Genomic DNA, 16,131 nt, shown 5'->3' on the forward strand with positions numbered 1-16,131 from the left:
TTTTGATGGAATATGTCCAGAGGTACTATTTTGTAGGACTTCTTTCCTCTTTATTCACTGCAAATTTTCTCATTATTAATATTCATATTCAGTCAAATTTCCTTCTTGCCATTCCCAAGTTCATCAGTATTGGTCACCACTACCCTTTGGCATCTTACTATAATCTTATGGTCTTTAATCCTCATTTACATTACATGCCCCATCTTTTTTTTTTTTTTTTCAGACAGTATCTTTGTTCTCTACATATTAAAGCGTTTTGGGTAATGGACCATCCACTATTAACCTATTTTCTACAACACCTAACATAGTGCCCAGAACTCTATAGAAATTCAGTAAATGCTTGCCGCCTATTTCAAATGTTTGCTATTGATTTCAAAGATTCTTTCAGAAAATAAAATTTGTTTCTTTACTTATTTGAGAATGAGTAGGTTAAACTTTATTTTTAAATACATCTTTATGCTCAATTTAACACTGCTTTTGAGTGACAGGGAGAGTAAATCTTTATAGCCAAAACTCTACTTAAAAAATTCACACTGAACAAGAATCATGCAAGGTTGTTTTTATTAAGCTGTATGTTTAGGTTACATCTAAGTATTTCAGGCATTTCTTCATTTGACAAGCAGACATGACATTCTAGGAAACATTTCAACAAATTCCAAGGACTGAACCACTATGGAGAACAGAGCATACTTAGTCTGAAGTTAACAGGTATGGTAAGTACTTCAAGGGGTCATCAAGAGAAAGATGCTAAATGACAACTTGTCCTCCTCTATAAAGTGATTATCCTAGGCAAGTAGCTATAAAGAGAAGCACATGACTATTACAGAGCTAGAGCAATTGCATCCAAGTCCATCTATTTCAGGGAGGACTTGGGTGTCATATCAGAAGGCTGATGATTCTTTTAGAGTAACGTACATGTCAAGTTTTCTATGTGTAGTATTAATGCTAATATGATTAGCTTATGTTTAAAGAATCAAGGAAAGAACAATTTTGCATTTAAAACCACCAAGATATATTAGCCACTGAAGGAGATGCTTAGCCATTGAGGAGTCCTCTCTGTACTCATAGTTTATGAGTTCTTCTGAGAAATTTTGATTGTGACCGTCTTGACTTCTGTGTATTCATGGAAACCATATTCTCCGCTAGAGAGTGGAGAAAAAAATGCACAGAATTTAGCAGAGCTGTACAAATACACTATGGTCAATGACTTTGTACAAGTTTGTTCCTGCTTATCCGGCTAGGGACAATGGAAAATATTTTCTGTGGTCTGTGTACAGAAGCATTTCAAGAGGTAGCTAGTCTACCATAAGATATCTGGTCTTATATAAATCCCCTTTGGGAAAACTTTTTACATTTTTTTTTTCATGCTCTAAATTATCATATACACTTAGTTGAGTTTTAAGGAAACTGGTCATTTTTGACATTTTTTTCTACTTGACTATGAAAGTGCTCACCACACATAAACACAAGCCCAAGAGGAATTTTATAATTTCTAGTTTAGGTTCTAATATATAAGATAGGTATATTACTAGAGGAAATGTAGTTATATTCAAAATAAAATCACCTGGGTAATATGGAAAAATTGTAAATTCAAGTTGTTTAGTGTGTTCATCATTTCCAGTTGGTCTAGAAATGAGGAAGTAGCTAAAACTGACCAGGCTTCTATTTTCACTCTTAACTTACCCTACTAGTGGTAGTAGTGGTAGTTGCTCAGTCAACGTCCGACTCTTTGCAAACCCATGGACTGTGGCCCACCAGGCTCCTCCGTCCATGGGATTCTCCAGGCAAGAATTCTGGAGTGGGTTGCCATTCCCTTCTCCAGAGGATGTTCCCCACCCAGGGATCATACCTGGATCTCTTGCATTGCAGGCAGATTCTTTACCATCTGAGCTTAGCTTAAAACAATAGAATATTTTCTAGCTGTAGTTGTAGTAATATCGTTTTCTTGGCAAAGGCAAAATCGCCCCAGAATAAAGCAAAACAAAAAGCTTGACCTTATTGTTACAAGTTTTTATTTGAATGTAGGGTTGATTGTTTTGTTTTGTTTTGAGAGGGGGGAGAGGGTTCATTGAGCTAAAATGTGGGACTTTTTTGTGGATTTTTTGATTCATGAACCCCCTGTCATTTGCTATATAACTCTTAAATCCAACCCAAATGATCAGTAATTAAACTTGAGTCAATCAATCAAAACTCTGATATCTTGCTATCAGTTTTATTGAGACCTCCTACCTGTTTTAGAAACTGTGATTTACCCTTCTTTAAAGAGATAACTCAAAAAATTAGGTTAACTTATTCTCTATATTGTTTTGATGAAAGGATTAAATTACATGAACATAAGAGTACTCTTAAAATCATAACACTCATGCACATGTAGACTTACAGAGGAAAAAGATCTTGATCCTTTTCTACCCCTCCCCTTTGGTGATGTAGACAGGTATGTAGAAGACATCTTTTTCTCCTCGGTAACCTAATCCTCTTACACTGATTATTTTCTTGGACCATTAAGCTTCTGAAAATACCTTCTAAAAGCTTCAGTGAGCATGTTCTTCAAAGTAATTAAAGGGTTTAGCCCCAGTTGTCTGAAACCCATTAAAGGATAATATTTTAGTAAGTATTTTTATCTCACAAAGTTAGATATATTAACCTATGATTTTTGCCAATAGACTTTCCATTGTATTTTGGGTTACATGGACACTTGAAACTCTCAGGAGAGTACAAAGTGTGATAATTGTCTTACTTAAGCTGAAATAAACCCTGCTTCTTAGTATTCTGATGTATAGACATTCTTATGTCTTGATATAACACAAAATTCCTGTTTACCTTTCTCTTTATATCACTAGTCTGTGAGTTATTGGTTCTCTGCTTCTAAAATTGTCAATGTACCAGTCACCTGGCACTTGATTCAAATGCTGATTCTATTTCAGCAGGTCTGGAGAGAGGCCTGAGTCTTTGCATTTCCAACACACTTTTAGATGATACCCGCGCTCCTATTCCAGGGTGCACTCTGGAGTAATAAGATGCAGTCACATATTATGCCTGTTTTTCACCCTGTATCCAGAAGTTAGCTTGGCACTAATTAATTAAGTAGGCACAGAGGAAATGTTTGCTGAATTGGTTTGGCAAATATAATCAAGCAAAATATAATCAAGCTATTCATGTTAGCCCACCAGTTTATGATGCTTTATTTCTCCCCATTTCTGAAAGGGACAAGAAGAAAGAAAGACCTTGTGAGGTGTTAAGAGCCAATTAAGTTTGAAATGACATGCTACTAAACTCTCAAGTGACCTATGTTAATCTAAGTAAAAATGAGTCCAATTATACACAGAGAGGGATTTCTGCCATTTAACTCATTCCAGGGCTAACATCATGATGGGAGTGCCAATTCAGCTTTGGCACCCAGCATCAGTACCTCAGTGGGGTTTGTATACTATTATTTTTAGCTCTTGAAGGACTCTGTTGATCAATGATCAATCAGATGATCAATTCTACCTTTCTGTCTTTGAGGATAAACTGTACCTGAACTCTTGGGAGTCATTTGAGATTATTGCTTCAGCAATGCTCTTTAAACATCTTGCAGTGAATGACTTGTTTATTAAATTTGCCAACTTTGGTTTCAGATAGACATTAACACTATCATCCTCAGCTGGGATTTTTGAAGTAAAAATTACAGTATAACATTTTCCTTTATATTTTTTAATAAGGAAGTTATCTATACCCATATTCCACATTTTTAGGGAATAATTTATGGCTGATTCTGCTTCTCTTATTTGATTTCCTTATGTCTTGAACATATAGTGTGACTAAATTGTATCTAACAATCTAACAAAATTTATATGTCTAGTCTGCTTTAATTATTTCACCCCTTCTGATTATTTTATTTTCAACATTCCTAGGGAATTGTATTGGATATCTTGGCCAGCAATCAACTAATCTTCAAAATAATCTAACTTTTGTTATAGTTCTTTGTACAAAGTACTTAGTGCTCCCAAGGGACTCCCCAATAATGGATATTATAAGGAAAAAGAACTTGGGGAGGATGAACTATTTGTTGAGTCCCCACTTTGTGACAGAGTACTAAGGAATGAATAGTAAGTATGTTCTCTAAACTCTCAAAACCATCTTAAAAGGAATATTAACATTCCCCTTTTAAGTAGAAGAAAACAGGCTCAGAAATTAGATAACTTGAACTGGGTGGCAAGATTAGCAAGTGGTGGAGTCAGGATTCAAATGCAGGCTGATTAGTTTTCAATTATGCTTTCTCAGCTATGTCGTGCACTTTTGATGAATTGATCTTTTGCTACTCTACATCTCCAACAATATTCTAAAGCTATCCATGGCTTTTCACTGCTCCACTAATAAATGTAAGCTGATTTTCTTGAATTCAAGCCTTCTTAATCTGTATCCTATTTAACTCTGAAATCATACTTCCCCCATAATTCCCTACCAGCCAGGCAAATTCACTAACCCCTCAATATGCCACCTGGAATGTTCCTTCACAAATGTCCTCTTCTCTACTTCCTAACATCTGACACTTGTTTCCTGCCCTAGATCAAGTCCTGTCTCTTCTGTTACATCTTCTCTTATTCTATCAACTGTCTTTATCAACTGAATTTCCACAGGAGAGTTAGAACCACAGAATCTTAAGCATGGAAAAGAGCTCATAGACCTTTTACTTTCTTCCCTGACTCCTATCCCCACCACAAATGCTGATTTTAACATATGGAAATAGTGAGACTTAGAGAGATGCTGAAAATGTTATAGTCTATAGGTGCCCAGATTTTCTATGCGCTAATACTGCACTCTGTATTTTAATTGCTTCTCTACCTCCATGACCTATGGACTCACAGTCTGTTATTATTTATCTCATAGTATGTGTTTGTTAGTTTTCACTGTGTGTGTGTGTGTGTGTGTGTGTATATATATATTTTTTTTACATGGTACTGTTGCCTGGAAAATCCCATGGATGGAGGAGCCTGGTGGGCTGCAGTCCATGGGGTCGCTAGGAGTCGGACATGACTGAGTGACTTCCCTTTCACTTTTCACTTCCATACATTGGAGAAGGAAATGGCAACCCACTCCAGTGTTCTTGCCTGGAGAATCCCAGGGATGGGGGCGCCTAGCGCGCTGCCATCTATGGGGTCACACAGAGTCGGACACGACCGAAGTGACTTAGCAGCAGCAGCGGCATGTCACTACAATTATATGGAAGATGGGACATGGTATTGTGTTTGTAGGGCTCCAAGGACCTCATATATACAGTAACTACTTAATGAAAGTATATTGAGAAAGGATGGATCATTTTAACATGGCCCCCTTTCACTGGCTCCCCAAAGACAGTTGTTTCATTGTGATATTGTTTTATTTAAATGACAAGTACGTAGTGATTTAATACTCTCAGACAGAGGCTAATTTTTACTTGCCATTTACAAAATGAGCAGTTTCACTATGTTTGATTTCATAAGGTTTGAATATGATGTGACTTTTCTTTATGATTTTTTAAATTTATTGATAAATGTAAGAAAATTTTAAGAAATAAAATGATTAAAACTGCTTGAGCAAAATTGGTCAAACATTACCACTACTTGCTATGCATAAATATGTATGTATATATTTTAAAAAGTCAGTATGTCCGAATTTGAAAAGAAACTGAAGGCTCATAAATTCATTTATATAATATATATATCCTCAATGTAGTCATGATTGTAAAACATGTTTTCCTTGAATAAATTTTCCTTTCAGTTTAAATTCTAGAACCGAAAACAACTCATTCAGGTTATTTAAATTTTTAGAGTCACATGTCTGAAAATATTAACAATGAGAATCATTCCTCCTACACTGAAAAGTATTTTGAGATAAAGACACCTAATTTATTCATTTAAGAGATATATTCAAATAGCTAAAGCATTCTTATATTTGCACACTTTTTACAATCACCAGTTGGTGGTTTCCACCTCCTTTCTGGAAATGTTTCCCAAATTACATTCATGTGTCCAGCAAACAAAAAGTAGGCGATATTTCAAGAACCAACGTAAGTGCTTAGTATGATCCCTTACAAAAAGTTTAGTAAATAATATTTCCCTCTGCCATCACATTTTTGCACTTTTGAGAGTAAATCCAGCATTTAAAAACCATTTGACAGTATAAATCTCCAGGAAAGCACAGAAGCAGGTTTTAATTTGAATAGTAACTTCCCTGGTGGCTCAGATGGGAAAGAATCCACCCACAATGTAGGAGACGTGGGGTTCAATCCCTGTTTTGGGAAGAACCACTGCAGACGGAAATAGCAACCCACTGTAGCATTCTTGCCTGAAGAATTCCATGGACAGAGGAACCAGGCGGGCTACAGTCTATGGGGTCACAAAGAGTGGGACACGATTGAGTGACTAACTCTTTCACCTTCAAGGATTATTATAATTCCTTCAGAGTGATAACCATTTTTATCAAGATAAATATTTATCTTAATGAAAGTTATTCTTACAGTTCTCGACCATTTCCAGACATCTTGAATCCACCAAAGGGGCACTGGGCAGATACCACACTATAGCAGTTCACCCTGAAAAGGAAAGAAGTATGTTATAGGTCACACTTGACCTATTTAGAACTCCTAAATTTGGAATTTTTGAAATTCAGAGTTCTTTAACAACTCTATTAATTTTAATGTTACATGGTCACTTTTTAAAAGAAGTAGCACTATAAATTAGAATGCAGGAGTGTAAGTATATATATATATATACTGACTAGAAATAAAAGCAATGATCTTACGCTATGTGTGGACAGCCATGTTGGCAGTACATCATGTCCCTGAGAAGTTATAGCTTGAATTTTAAAAGATAGAATACCCAACACATGGTAAGTGGATGGATACCGTTTGTGAGAGACTAGAGTTTGTTGGATGAGCATTCTTTACTGCCTGTATTCAATACGCTTTGTAGTTCTCTTGTGGGTTGTGTCCTTAGGCTAGAATCAATTTTTTGTAATTGTAATATATCTCATATTACTTAGTTCACTTTTTTCATTAACTAATTGAAAAAATTGCTTAAACAGAGGCTGTGGCAGGAGTTGAATTTCATTATATAATTTTTTTTATCCTTTGCCATATTTTTAAAAAGTTTCAAAATATCTATATGAACAAATATAATTATAAAAACATGAATAATTAGAATTTTTTAAAATTAAAAACTACATCCAGATTCAGTCACAATCACTGATATAACTGGTGGATTTGAAGCATACCCACCTCCACCCATATCAGTGTAGATATTTTTAAAGCTCCCCAGACCATTCTAATGTACAGCCAGTGTTGAGAATCACTGCCTTAGAGTCTGAAATAGTCTGAACCTCAGCGGTCATTTATTGTGTGATCTTGATCAATTACATGAGCCCACTAACCTACTGTTTTTTTGTCGATAAATTTACCATACCAATGAACAGTGGCAGTAAGGTGAAATGAGATAATAAATGTGAGGACTACAGTGGGGGGCTTAGCACAGAATACATGGTAATAAATGAAATCGTGACTGTCCCATTGCTTCCAAAAAAAAGATTCTAGAGATATCGAGAGGGACAAGGATTTTTGGCTGCCTCTCAAGGGTAAATACATTTCAACATCTCAAGGATAAATACTTTTCATGGATTTGGGTGTGACATTATCAGCACGAAAAATAATCTTGGGCTGTTACTGGGACTGAGTGGACAAAGTCCAATTTGATGGAACAAAAATAACTAACAAAGCAGTCCAGAGACTAGGGGCTAGGCAAGGGATTCAGTGTGACAGTCAGAGAGAGTTCAGAGTAGCCTGTTAATGTGGTTAGCATTGAAAAGGTGACATTACATAGGTTTGACTTACCACACGGTCCCAGACTGCAAAGCAGAGGAGACTGTGATGGCTTTATCAATATCGCTGGTAAAAATTCCTGCTGATAACCCATAGAAAGTATTGTTTGCTCTCTTGATTACATCATCTAAAGACTTAAATTTCATGATTTGCTGCACAGGTCCAAATATCTATACAAAAAGAAATGAATGAAATAAGTCAAAGTAATAGATTACAACTAAATATTTGTATATAATGCTTATAAATATGTCTAAAAATATATGAATAAAATATATTTATTATATTTAGTATTTCATGTAAATATACTTATGTTTTACATTGACTATAAGGCACTTAGCACATAGTAAACAATCACTAAATGTTATTTTGTTATCAATAAAAATAATAAAAGTACAACTAATATCCTTCAAACCACAGACCATTATAAGCTACAGCAAATATTCCTAAAAAATATTAGCAATTAGTGTTCACCAGTACCTACAAAGAATTATATACCATCACCAAGTGAGGATCGTTCTAGAGATGCAAGGCTGATTCAGCATTCAAAAATCAATCAGTATATATCATATTAATAGAATGAGGAAAAAATACCACATAATCATCTCAGTTGATGCAGGAAAATCATTTGATAAAATCCAACCTCCTTTTCCCCTCAACAAATTAAAAATAAAAAGGCTTTTCTGAACCTGATCAAAGGCATTTATGAAAATCTTACAGGTAATATCATATTCAATGGTAAAGACTGAAGACTTTCCTCCTAAGATAGAGAGCAAAAAGACACCCATGTTTACTGATTTTATTTAACACAGTGCTGGAATTATAGCAAGTGAAAAAGGCAAGAAAAAGAAATAAAAAGGCATACAGATTAGAAATGAATAAAATTGTCCCCATTTGTAGATGACATAATCGTGTACATATAAATTACCAAGGAATCTCCAAAAACCTTCTAAAATATCTGAGTTCAGTGATGTTATAGGATACAATAAAATATACAAAAATCAAGTACACTTCTATTAATACATACTAGCAATGAACATGTGCATATTGAAATCAGAAATAACCATTTACTCAAAAAATACTTAGGTGTAAGTCCAATAAAACATCTAATGGACTTGTATACTGAAAACTACAAAGTGCTAGTGAAATAAATAAAAGATATACATAAATGGAGATCTACTATGTTCAATAACTGGAAGATTTAACACAATAAAGATGTTAATTCTGTAACAAACAGACTGATATGTTTAACACAACTCCTCTCAAAATTCCAGGAAGATTTTAAAATGCATATGAACAGCTTATTCTAAAATTTATATGGAAGAGCAAAAGAATTAGCTTAGCTAAAACAATTTTGAAACAGAAGAATAAAGTGAGAGAATGCCATCTTTCCAATTTCAAGACTTATACAGCTACTAAAATCAAGAGAATATATTTAATATTTTGTAATAGTCTATCACTGAAAAGAATCACTGAACCACTTTTCTGTGTACCTGAAACTAACACATTATAAATCAGCTATACTTCAGTAAAAATAATTACATTTTAAAAAGGAGTGCAGGTGGAGAAATAGACACATAGATGAATTGAAGGGTAGAGAACCCAGAAATTGATACACACAAATACACACAACTGAAATGCTGACAGTTGCAAAAGTAATGAAGTGGAAGAAAAACTGCCTTTTCAACAAATGATGCTGGAGCGATTGAACATATAGACAAAAACAGACAACCTTTACTGAAATCTCACACCTTGTATAAAAATTAACCTAAAATGGATCACAGACTTATGTGTAAAACATAGACTATAAAGCTTTTAGAAACAATAAAAAAATTACACAGAAAAAGTTTTTTGGATCTATGAGTAAATAAAGAGTAGCTCATAAGAGTTGACACCAAAAGTACTATTCATAAAAAGAAAAATGAATAAATTGGATTTCCTTAAAATTAAAAACTTTGGTCTGAGAAAGACCCTGGTAAGAAGATGAAAAGACAAGCTATAGCCTGGGAGAAAATATTTGCAAACCACACAGCTAAAAAACAGTAAGTGTCTAGAATGTATAAGGAACTCTCAAAACTCAACAGTAAAAAGCAAACACTCCAATTAGCACATGGACAAAAGAAATCAGACATTTTATCAAGGAAGATATCAGATGGCAAATAATCCCAGGTAAAGATGTTCAAAATTACTAGCTACTGCTGCTGCTGCTGCTAAGTCGCTTCAGTCGTGTCCGACTCTGTGCGACCCCATAGACGGCAGCCCACCAGGCTCCTCTGTCCCTGGGATTCTCCAGGCAAGAACACTGGAGTGGGTTGCCGTTTCCTTCTCCAGGGCATGCATGCATGCTAAGTCGCTTCAGTCGTGTCTGACTCTGTGAGACCCTGTGGACAGCAGCCCTCCAGGCTCTTCTGTCCACAGGATTCTCCAGACACTGGAGTGGGTTGCCATTTCCTTCTCCCTACCAGTCACTAAGGAAATGTAAATTTACACCTCAATGAGCTATCACACCTATCAGAATGGCTAAAATAAAAAATAGTCACAATACCAAACGTTAGCAAGGACGCAGAGAAATTGGAATCATTCATATACTGCTAATGGGAATATGAAATTGTTCAGCCACTCTGGAAGATTAGCAGTTTCTTAAAAAGTTTCATCTAGCATATGACCCAGGAATTATATTTCTGGGCGTTTACCCCAGGGAAGTGAAAACTTACATTTACACAAAAGCCTGTATACTGATATTTATAACAGCATTATTTAAAGTAGTCTCAAACTGGAAACAGCCCAAAGTTCTTCAATGAGTGAATGGTTAAACAATTATGGTGCAGTCATACTATGAAATACTCACCTATAAATAGGAACAAATTATCCTTACATGCAACAACCTAGATAAATCTATAGAGAATTATGATGGGTGAAAAAAGTCAATCCAAAAAGGTTGCATGATGTATGACTTCACTTATGTCACATTCTTGAAATGACAAAATGATAGAAATAAAGAAGACATTAGTGGTGAAGAGAAAGCCGAGGATTGAGGATGGGGTGGCCTAGGAGGATATAGATCTGGCTATGAAAGGGAAACATGAGAACTTCATGTGATGATGAAATGTTCTGTGTCTTGACTGTATCAATGTTAACATACTCTTTGTGATATTATAGTTTTATAAGCCAAAACTTTGGTATATAAGTTTTATATACCAAAAAAAAATAAATAAGATGTTACCTATTGAAGGAAACCAAGTAAAGAGTACATGGGATCTTTCTGTATTAATATTTCTCACAATGACAACTGGATCTACAATTATCTCAGAATAAGGAGTTTAATTTTTAAAAACTGCATATCACTTTATTCTTTTCCAATTATTTTCAAATATATTATTTCCAAAGGAGAAAAAGCAAACACTCAATGAATGTGGAATTGTATTTTCCATTTAAGTTAGTGAAGGAAGCACCTAGCAATTGTTAACCATCCTCATCTGTGGTCATCTGGAAATTCGTGGCCTGACCAATGAATTCCTATTTTTAGTCTTAATAAAAAATAATAATTTATCAATATTAGAAATGAAGAATAACATTTATTGAGGAAGGTGTTCAAAGAGCTGAGAATGTTAAAGGAATACTTTGTCTATATCCATGCAGACAAAATATGGCAAAAAAGAGAACAGAACAGAATGAAACCATTTACCTCCTCTTTGGCAATGCGCATCTCATCAGTAACATCAGAGAAAACTGTGGGTTGGATAAAGTAGCCTTTATTCCCCCATGGGCCTCCGCCACATTCCAGCTTGGCCCCTTCCTTCTTTCCACTTTCAATGAGGTCAAGTATTTTTTCATATTGTTCTTTATCAATCTATTGGAAAAATATCACATGAAAAGTTAGAAAAAAGTGGCAACTTGTAAAGATAATACTTAGCCCAGCCTGTAAATAAGGGTTTCAAAATGCTCAGATATTGTTATTAAGTTAAATATTGACAGAGGCTCAGATTCATTGTTGGGCATGTTTAATTCTCTTGATTTTTCTGGAAAGAAACCTTGAAGATAAATGTCTGTATTTAGTATTTGTTTTACAGTTATACAAGAGAAGTATATTGACACTGCAAACATGTGTATACCTTTTCATGTGTGTGTGTGCCTAGACACTAAGTCGTGTCCTACTCTTTGCGACCCCATGGAACATACCCCAACAGACTCCTCTGTCCATGGGATTTTCCCAGGCAAGAATACTGGAGTGGGTTGCCATTTCCTCCTCCAGGGGATCTTCCTGACCCAGGGATTGAGCACGCATCTCTTGTGTCTCCTGCATTGGCAGGCAGATTCTTTACCTTGAGCCACCTGGGAAGCCCATGCTTTTACATACAGCTGTCATTTACTTACATGGGAAGAAATGTCTGTTAATCATCAACCACTCTTACCTGGAAACTGTAATCCTAACTGAAATTAAAAGACAGAAGAAAAAGAAAACTCTGATACTGGCTTTCATTAGACATGGCAGTTATAAAGCAGATGCTTTGTGACTTCAGGAAGACTTTTAGATCTTTAGACCTCTGGATGAGATTCTTCTCCTGACCATCCTCTGTGGCCAGGTCCATGCTGACCACAGCCTAGTTATCTCACCCACTTCAGGTCCCTCCAGGGCAGTCACTAGGTCTGGTTCTAATTTCTGACCTGTCCTGATTGTTGCCAACCTGCTTTGTTAAATGGACCACATCTAAATATATTTTAAGAACTACAGAACTTAAATACTTTATTAAACTATATTTTTACAAAGAAAAGAATGACTCCAGAATTCTAACTGGGAACATCAGGAGCACATACCTCTACTCCATGCACTGGAATTGGACCTACCTATTACTTCAGTTCCTACTTGGTGTGGGGGGAAGGAGGGGACTCCAAATCACTGGTGAAGACTGCCTTGTCTCAGATGTGGCTGGAGTTAAGTTTTAAAGGGAAAACACTAGAGATCCAGGAGTTAAGGTGAAAACTTCTCGCCAATTTACCTTGTCTCTACTCACTACTTAAAAAGTGTTGTTCTTTATCTTTCTCTTTGACACTACGGTCTTCCGTGTCTTCTAAATCCCAGGAAAGGGCTTCATGAAGTTCTCAATGCACACAATCCAGCTCCTATATCCAATTAGATTAAGCGCTATGTATATATATAACAAATTCTTTCTTGGTAAAGTCCTTTTCCAATTTGATTTCAAAGACCAGAATGTGCATTTCCTTAAGGATTTGGAAATAATCAGTATTTTCACTTGAAAAAGAAGTTATAATATCCATATATATACATAATTTTATATTATAAGTTACAGCACACATTAAAGCTTATAAATGAGTGTCTCCATAAGCTCTTTCTTATAACAATAGAGAGTATTTTAAAAGGTAAAGACATCTCATGGACTTTTTAGTCTTTTCCTTCTCAAAGTCCCAACATATCTACTTTTTCTACTTATTCAATGCAACCTGTGACAAAAATCTTTTCACTTATAATTATGATATAATTATTATCTATTAAATTATTATGTTAAGCAGTTAGATCACTAGATTATTCACTTAAGAACCCTATGGATGGAAATTTACTGCACGTCTATTTTAACTTCCTTCTCTTAGGAATAATGAAGTGTCCTAGCTCAATTTTTGAGCCTCTGGTTGAATCTTGCAGATCCCCTGATGGGGAGAAGTATTGCCCAACAACATTGAATATTAAGCTATCTTCTCTTCCCTCAGTCTCTCTTCTTCTTTCCTTTTTTCTTCACATATATATATTTCTATCTACCTATCTATCCATCTATATCTATCATCTATTTATTTATCTATGTCTATTTGATATATTTGTCTCAAATGGGAAATGTGCTTTTCTGTAGATAGATATTTAAAGAAAAAAATAATCACAGGTAAAACCTTAGAGTCTCATCCTTTCTTAGAATAGGACACCAAGTCAAAATTGAATTTACTATATGTCTTGGCATCCATTTGAAAAGTTACCAAATATGATCAAAATTAGCAACTACTTCTATGTACTCAGTAAACACAAAGATAAATATAAAATATAACAGGCTTAGACTTAACAAAATGTATACGTCCTTTTTACCAGTTATTTTAGGGCTTTTAGGTTTCAATATTTGGTATTGCCAAAGTCCTAAAATTTTCCTAGTTGGATATCTTGGCATGAGGTGGAAAATATAAGACAGCCTCTTAGCTTTCTACACTGTAAATTCTATGAGATCATGTAAAACCTCTGCTCTGGATCAAGACCTCAAAGAACAGGAGTAAGTTTAGCATCTAAAGTCCAGGAGCTTGAAAACAGACAAAGGACAAAGAACTGTGTAAGGGAGAGGGAAAGGTGAGCTTTAGACAAGAGAGACGCTCTCACTGACAGTGGTTCTAAGCCGACAGAAGAAAATGGGGACCCTCAGGAATAACTGGGCTTTAACAACTAAAATGGGAAGTTTGGTACAAAGTCAGAAACTCAGGATATTTTAGGACACTCATACTATTTTTTAGAAGGTCAGAGTGACTAAAGAATTTGGAAAGAATTTAGTCATGCCAGCTGCCTATATCTGTGGGATGGAAGCTGAAAAAAAAGGATTGATGCCGAGGACGAAATAAACGATAGGATGGTATAAGAACTTCCAAATGGATAGGAACTGTATATAGGACTTCAGAGGTGTACAGATTGAGAAAAACAAATTTATATCATTTGTTACTTTTCCTCAATGTCTTTAATTTCCAACATCTCTTTAACTGTTTCTGGATGTGAAAACAGCAACACAAAATCAAGATACTTTCTTTACCATTGGGAGTTCAATTCATTATTTCTTTATTCACTAAACCGATTCAATATCATCACCAAGGAATATATGTGGATGGGAAATAATGATATTCAATTAACACCAGACCTAGAGAAGATACTTTACTCTTATGCCCTGTGAACGTTATTCCATCTATTTTACACTCACCTGAGGGCCTTGACTGACTCCTGGGGTCAGAGGATTTCCAAGAACATACTTTTTCGCTCGCTCAACACTCCTTCGAACAAACTCATCGTAAATTGATTCTTCTACAAAGAGACGGGATGCAGCTATACAACACTGGCCCTGGTGATAGAATACTCCTTGGTGTGCAAATTCGACAGCATTGTCCACTGCAGAGAAGACATTCATGTTAAAAGACATTTTCTAAAAATAATATATTTTTTATATATCTTTCTAAGAGGTGATATGGTGGTATTAAAAAATCATGAGTCATGTAATCAAACATAGATTCAATATATTCTACCTCTTACCAGTCAGGTGACAAATGAGCCTTTCTGATCCTTTATTTGCTAATCAAATGATAGTAAAATAGTAAATTCTGAAATATAATGGTTATCAACACAACTTTAATATGAATAATTCCAAAATTTGGAAAGTATCCTATGACTAAATCTTACTTCAAGTGACTTTTATAAGTATTTCCATTTATAATTAAATGTCTGAATATTTCTTTCAGGTTTCAGGTTTTAACTAATGACAAAGAAAATATAAATTATCCACTATGTTAAGTAAGAATGTAAAAACATTCTTATATACTCTGATCAATAGAAAAAGTGGTATTTCTAAGAAAAATCATAACCCCTCAAAACCCCAAACAACTAATATTCAGAATTGCTCACCCACCTTACAACCCTATTCTATGAAAAATTTTCCAAATTTATCTAAAGTGTGCCATGTTATTTCACATATGCCTATAAACTCTTATCTGTTTATTTGAAATGGTTACATGGGTCTTAAAAAGAGGAAATAGTTTGTTTCATTAGTAGATCCTAAACAGCCAGAATTTTCTTTGCATTTTAATTTTATGAATGCAGACGCTTTAACGTTATAGCAACTGGATATTGTTATCTTTATTTGGGGCTTTCCTGGTGGTTCAGATGGTAAAGAGTCTGCCTGCATTGCAGGAGACCTGGGTTTGATCCCTGACTTAGGAAGATCCTCTGGAGGAGGGCATGGCAACCCACTCCAGTATTCTTGCTTGGAGAACTCTGATGGACAGAGGAGTCTGGCGGGCTACAGTCCATGGGGTTACAAAGAGTTGGACACAACTGAGCGACTAAGCGTAGCATCTTTATTTTGTGAACTAACCACATGTGCTTAAGTTGTAGTGAAAGCATTTTACATGAAGGTTTGGTAAAATGAGAAATCAGGTCATGTCTGCAGAATGTATAATAAGGTAGTGTGCTCTAAAAAAATAAAAAGTTTATTGCCTCAAACCAATAATGCAGCTCTTAAAGATACAGAGGAATGTTTGATTGTTTTCTGCTA

The 16,131-nt window shown here is 35.1% G+C and overlaps 1 protein-coding gene across 1 annotated transcript in view; it reads right to left on the reverse strand.

Moving 5' to 3' along the window:
- Positions 1-544: 544 nt before the first annotated feature.
- ALDH1A1 (aldehyde dehydrogenase 1 family member A1) overlaps positions 545-16,131 on the reverse strand; it is a 53,237-nt gene continuing 37,650 nt past the window's right edge. Inside the window, exons 9-13 of the mRNA XM_061132936.1 lie at positions 14,788-14,972; positions 11,517-11,681; positions 7,847-8,004; positions 6,479-6,553; positions 545-1,142 (exon numbers count right to left, since the gene is read on the reverse strand). Of these exons, the coding sequence (XP_060988919.1) occupies positions 1,070-1,142; positions 6,479-6,553; positions 7,847-8,004; positions 11,517-11,681; positions 14,788-14,972 (656 nt within the window). The 3' untranslated portion in view covers positions 545-1,069. The remainder of the gene's footprint in view (positions 1,143-6,478; positions 6,554-7,846; positions 8,005-11,516; positions 11,682-14,787; positions 14,973-16,131) is intronic.

The sequence above is a fragment of the Dama dama genome, chromosome 29, assembly GCF_033118175.1.
Source record: "Dama dama isolate Ldn47 chromosome 29, ASM3311817v1, whole genome shotgun sequence".
NCBI classification, from domain to species: Eukaryota; Metazoa; Chordata; class Mammalia; order Artiodactyla; family Cervidae; genus Dama; species Dama dama.